This window comes from Oryzias melastigma, unplaced genomic scaffold, assembly GCF_002922805.2.
Source record: "Oryzias melastigma strain HK-1 unplaced genomic scaffold, ASM292280v2 sc00231, whole genome shotgun sequence".
NCBI classification, from domain to species: domain Eukaryota; kingdom Metazoa; phylum Chordata; class Actinopteri; order Beloniformes; family Adrianichthyidae; genus Oryzias; species Oryzias melastigma.
Window position 1 is genome coordinate 560,844 of NW_023416884.1, and position 6,165 is coordinate 567,008.

The 6,165-nt window shown below is 37.0% G+C and overlaps 1 protein-coding gene across 1 annotated transcript; it reads left to right on the top strand.

The window, feature by feature from the left end:
- Positions 1 to 8: 8 nt before the first annotated feature.
- On the top strand, positions 9 to 1,219 carry LOC112139537 (the record flags this gene model as incomplete). The annotated part of the gene is made up of 4 exons (XM_024262355.2): positions 9 to 636; positions 732 to 854; positions 925 to 962; positions 1,051 to 1,219. Coding segments are annotated over 4 exons (918 nt in total), but the record flags the coding sequence as incomplete, so codon positions are not given.
- Positions 1,220 to 6,165: the final 4,946 nt, after the last annotated feature.

Here is a 6,165-nt window from a genome sequence, read left to right on the forward strand (position 1 = left end):
AAAATATTACTTTAGAATGTTCTTATGAAGATCAAAATTTAGTTCAGATCTACTGGTACAAGCAAAGTTTGGGACAAAAGCCTAAAATAATGTCCAGTTTCTATGGATACACTTCACAGGGGACATTTCATGAGGAATTTGAGATTGACTCACGCTTTGAATTGGATACAAAAGGCAAAAGTCATCACTTGAAGATTTTTAAGTTGCAATTTTCAGACTCCGCTACATATCACTGCATAAGTTCTGATTCTTACTCACTTACATTTTTGAAGAGCTATATAGTCAAGGTGAAGGATGCTTCTTTTTATCTCAAGGATTCAGTGGATCAGTCGTCCTTTAAGAACATCCATCCAGGAGACTCTGTGACTCTGAACTGTACAGTACACACTGGGAGCTGTGATGGAGAACACAGAGTTTACTGGTTCAAAGACTCTGAAGACTCTCATCCAGGACTCATTTACACTCATGGAGGCAGGAATGATCAGTGTGAGAGAAAGAAGAACACACAAACACACAGTTGTGTCTACAATCTCCACATGAAGAATCTGAATGAATCTCATGCTGGGATCTACTACTGTGCTGTTGCCTCGTGTGGACACATACTGTTTGGAAACGGGACCAAACTGGTCCTCACAGGTGAGTTTTATCTTTAAATAATCAAGTTTGTGGATACAATAATTAAATGAATTTAAATGTTAATCATTATTTTTTCCTGGTGTTAAACTTTGCAGTTTCTCAGAACTCTGTGATTCTTCACACTTTGGTTGGATTATTGACCATCATGAGCGTCCTCGTTGTTTTTCTGCTTTTTCTTCTGTGGAAGATCAACAAGAGAAACAACTGCACCTCTACAGGTACACAAACTTATTTCACTGTCTTACAAATGTGTTCTTGAAATTAAATGTTTCTGTGTTTAATAACCAGAAGAAGGGTCATCTGCTGCCCCCTTAAGAAGCTCAGAGGTGAGACTTAACTCTCTTCATTTATCATGTTCATCTTGGATACACAAAAAGCTCATATAATGAATCTTATCTGTCAATTTGGTTTCAGGCTGAGAACAAAGATGCAGAAAACCTTCATTATGCTGCTATAAATGTGAAGAGGTCCAACAGATCAAGACAGAAGAACGGCTCCAACAAAGTCTGTGTTTATTCGAGTGTAAGACAACAGAACCTTTAGACCATGTATTAATGTTTTTATAAAAAAATAAAAATAAAAACTATGCAAGCATTTTTTCCTGTGGTTTATATTTAAAGAACAATGGATGTGTAAGATATATATTTTTTTATTTTACTATTTTTATTTTTATTTCCCTTTTCTGTGGACGACATCTGCAGAAGGGAAGGACACTTTAAAAGGACTAAACAACATTTTTGACTATTTATAAAAACGGAATCTTGGCCTGCGATTGTCTGGCAAGGTAGGGTGTCCTCTATCGTGTGACATTTAAACTAGAAATAGCTCAGAAAAAGAATAAATGGAATAACCTAATGTCTTCTGATGGAACAATAGGAATGCTACAGTATTTTCTTTTATTTATTTCTTGTTTGTTTCATTTTACAAATACTCTTTATAATGCTGTAATTTTTAATTATTGTGTGTTTCTGTGACTATTTGTTTTTTATACAGCAAGAAAATGTGTTATATAGATTATATGTGGGTTTCTTAATGCCATTTTCTCTAATCTCTGTAGTTACAAACCTGATGTCTATCTCACTACACGTGTTCCAGTATGTCTCTCTATCTGGTCCTCTCCGACCTCTCAGATAGTCACCCTGACTAATTATTGTTCTAGATCACTTGTGTCAAAGTCAAGGCCCAGGGGCCGAATCCGGCCCTCCAGGTAATTATATTCAGCCCTCCAGATCATTTTATTTTATTGTTATTTATGAACCAATTTTATCTTGTGTTTTTCTTCCAAATGAGTTTGACACCCTTTCTCTGGATGGTTCCTCCTAATCTTCCATTTCTACTGTCATCTGTAGCTCTCTCAGTACAGGAATTACACTGGGAACCCTTCCAAGTAATTTGATGATCACTTCATTCCATCTAAACATATTCGGAATCCCTTTCAGGATCACAAAGTTGCTGGTGCCAAGCCTTTATGAGTGACCGCTATTCCTGGTGTTCCAAGAAGCCGAAATCCACTAGACTTCTACAGAGAAAATAGCAGCTATTACTCAATAATTCTATTTGTCAGAATATCCATTCTTGTTCTGATACCTTTCTTAACATGTTCCTGCTCATCCTGGTTTAAATTAATGCCTTGATAAAAGTATTTTATGTCAAACGTTTGATTGTGAAACCTGATAAGAATCGTTGTTTTATCTGCCTCTTGGGAAGCTGGTGGCAGTTCTGGACGGTATTTAGACCTTAGGAAATCCTTTATGCAAGAAATGCTCCAACTTGACCCTCCACGCTTTTGTCTGCAGCACCACCGTTAGCTTCTGTGCTAACTTTAGCAGCATCAGGGCGAGATTGGGGTTTGACTTGTAATCCAGTCAGAATGACATTGTTCATTCTTGCTTGTTGTATCATATCGTCTACTCTTGTCTCCAGGAGATCAAGCCGATCTATCTCGTTCATATCGTCCTCTGTCCCGTCAGATCTCTTCCACGAGCTCCCATAGCAGAGTTAGCATAGCTTGGATATTGTCCAGTCATTGTCTGATATCATCATAGTCACCACTTAATTGGTTCTTCTTTGGGTCCTGGGTCAGCTCTCTTTCTCGCAGAAATACTTGTTTTACAGTAATTCTGCAATAATTTAAGTTTTTAGTTGCTTGAAAACGAAGACTGTTAGAAAAGCCTCTTACAGGTGTGTAACCACTGACCTGGAAACTGAAAAAAATAAAAGAGGAAAAGTGCTAACCACTACTTCAGCTCTGGTTATGATTAATATCAAATGATTAGGATAATCCTGTCTTTATGGAATATTTTAAATTGTAATTGAATGATTAAAACAAGTTCTGCTTGATGATTTTTGCTTTTATTATAGACATAGGTCTCAAACTCCAGGGCTTGAGGGCCGATGTCATACATGTTTTCCAACTATGCCATTGAAGCTCTTTACTGGTTAAACACACCTGATCCAGGTAATCAGAAGCAGGTGAGGCAGGATTTCTTAAAGCAGGATGCCAGCCCTCAAAGCCTATTGTCTGAGACCTCTGTTAACATGTTTTATAAATAAACCCATTTGTACTAAAACAAATGTGATATACCTATCTATATTTATTTTAAAAGTTTGTTGCTGTTCAATATCCTTTAAAAAAAATCCCAGAATACTCTGGATTAAAAGAAAGCCAAAATACAGTATAAATATGTTCGAAAAAGATATGCTTTATGGAAACAAGTTGTAAAGGTAAATGTGATTTTTTTTTCTCAGAATCTATAAACATTGCTGCAAAGACAGTAGCTCAGACAGGACTCTGGTTCATTATGTGCTGCAGGCATGAGAGGGGAATTTGAAAGGGAAACTTGGAGAAGACCGCTAACATCTGTGGGGAGTACACCATCATCATGCTAAAGATCCTGAGGGTGGATAAAAACTCATTATTGACAAGGATTAAACAATCATTGTGAGAGGCTTCTTTACGCATTGCAAAAAGAAAAATAACAATGTTTTAAATGTCATTCTAACCCTGGCCTCAGGCCAAAATTAAGACAGCTTTCCTTCAATGGCAAGAGGAAATTCTAGTTTTTGGAAAAGTCAGTAGTAATTATTCATTAATAATACATTTGTGAAATGCATATTTTTGATATTCTCATTTGTAATGGCTGTCAACTCTACCCTCCTCCCACCCCCATATAAATATTCAACGCATGCACGCGGCACATGCACATGTGTAGAAAAGTAAATAATAAGTCAAAATATTAATCTTTAATGTCAGAATATAGTTTCATGTGTCTTTTTTCCAACAACTTAAAGCATGTTTGCTCATGGTGATCCTCTGTTCTGGGGCTCCGCCTGCACAGGGGCTGTTGGCATTGGGGCGGCTGGGGTCCAGCTCTGTGAATTTGTTTTTAAACCTTCTTTGTTTTCTGCGTTTAGATATGTATTTTATTTGCTAAAATGCTAAGCGCTTTGTGTCTATAAATAAAGTTTGAGTTTATGTTGTTCTTCCACTGAAGTACAGCTCATGGTGGTCTATTTGTAGAGGTGATTTTGTAGCATTTATCAGTTGAAATAAGCCACATGTGAATAGAAGGGACAGCATAAGATTTATCAGGACGCCTCATGAACATTCACACGTGTAAATAACAGTGAGGTCTTGCTTTACCAAATTTGACCACAGGGGGCGGAGTGAGTTATACACAGATGATGCACAAAACACGAGTTGATGTGTCTTAAAAGGTATTTTTTCTTTGTTTTATAGGATTATTAGACCAATAGGAACTCTTCTGCAGTCTTAGATTTTTTTACTGAATTGGAAGGACTCTGCCTTTGTCCAGCTAATCCAAAATGTCCTTCCAGTGCTGTGTACTCTCGTTATTTGTCCTCATAATACATGGTTACCAACACGCGCACACACACACACACACACACCCCCACACACACACACACACACACACACACTTAAAAGCTAGAATAATCCAAAATTTCCTTTAGAACATTAAAGCACTTTGATTTAAAAATTAAAAGGCACCCCACATCATCTCTGAGTTTTCTAAATGATTTGTTAATGCGTCATTACATGGTTCATTGTTATTTGTCTTTCCATGTTTCCTTCAATCAGATACAAATGATGTCCTTGTTTTGTGTCTCATATTCATTCCCTATGTTTTTCTTTTTTTAATCGTTGTGTTCATTTCAGAGTAACTATGTAAACCATGTACAGTTATACTGTTTTCAAATTCTCCTTTCCCTCTACAAGTCAAAACCTTTAGAAATCTGACTTCTGTATTTGACCTGTGTGCTTATAAAATACATATAATGTATCTGTTACATCCTTCCTGTTCTACCAGTTGAGGTGTGATAAATGAAAACAGTTTTTTTTTCTCTTTCATTTGGAGTGGATGAATAAATAAGTAGTTCCCAATCTATCTAGTGTAGGGGTCTCAAACTCAATTTAGCCGGGTGCCACTGGAGGCAGGGTCTGGGTGAGGCCGGGCCGCATCAAGATTTTCACAAGAAAAGCGCTGATAAAACATTCAAATGTTCTCAAATATCTTGGTTTTTAACACAAAATAATGAATAAAATAAATAAATATATTAAATAATGAATTAAAAAGCAGGCAAATCAGTATGGAAGTTTTTTAGTTACATCAGACTCTGAAATTTTTTATGTTGAATTTCAGACCCATCGAAATTTTAAGTCTCGAAAACCCTCACTCGAAAAACACTGATTTTTAAAGATAAAAAATATTTTTGGGAGCATAAAATTTTGCTGTTTAAAAAGCAAGGGTTGAAAAAAAATTTGCAATAAAAATTCTGAGGTTAAAAATAATTCAGAAAAAAATCAGAGGTTAAGAAAATTCATATTAAAAATTCACAGGTTAAAAAAATTCAGGATAAAAATTCAGAGTCTGATGGAACTAAAAAAACTTCCATAAATCAGTAATAAATTAAAATAATAATAATTACCATACAACAGGTACAGACAACTGAAGAAGCCACATATTGACTGACTGACAAGAGAAAACTAATTATGTGTATTCAGTATCAAATGTCTGTATTAACAGATCCTCCTTCAGAGTGAGAAAGAACCCCTGGTACCGAGAAAATCTTTGAAGGATTTCATTTTTTGTAGAACTCCTCACAATAAATAAATCTGATGTATGTGTCTTCCATTCATTGGAGGTGTGGGGTGCTCACGCGCGCCGGCTGCATCAGTGCACATTTGGGGGGGGGGGGCTGCTTTCCATGGAGGTTCTGTGCAAACGCGTGTAGCAGAATATCAGACTTCTACTCGCGTTTACATGGAATGGAATGCGCGCCGACACAGCCGGTGTGTGAGCCTTAAAATTCACAGACACGTGCGCGCAGGTGCGAGTCAAGCTCAGGAACACATGTTTGACAGGTGGGAGCAGCGGAAAGAGGGCGAGCTACAGGTTTGTGGCCCGGAGCCTGGGGAGCTCTCATTTAAAAGGGAGCAGTCGGCACATTGAAGAAGACGTATTCTTGAACATCATATGTGTATTCATTCTAAGAGAGACATCCACAGAC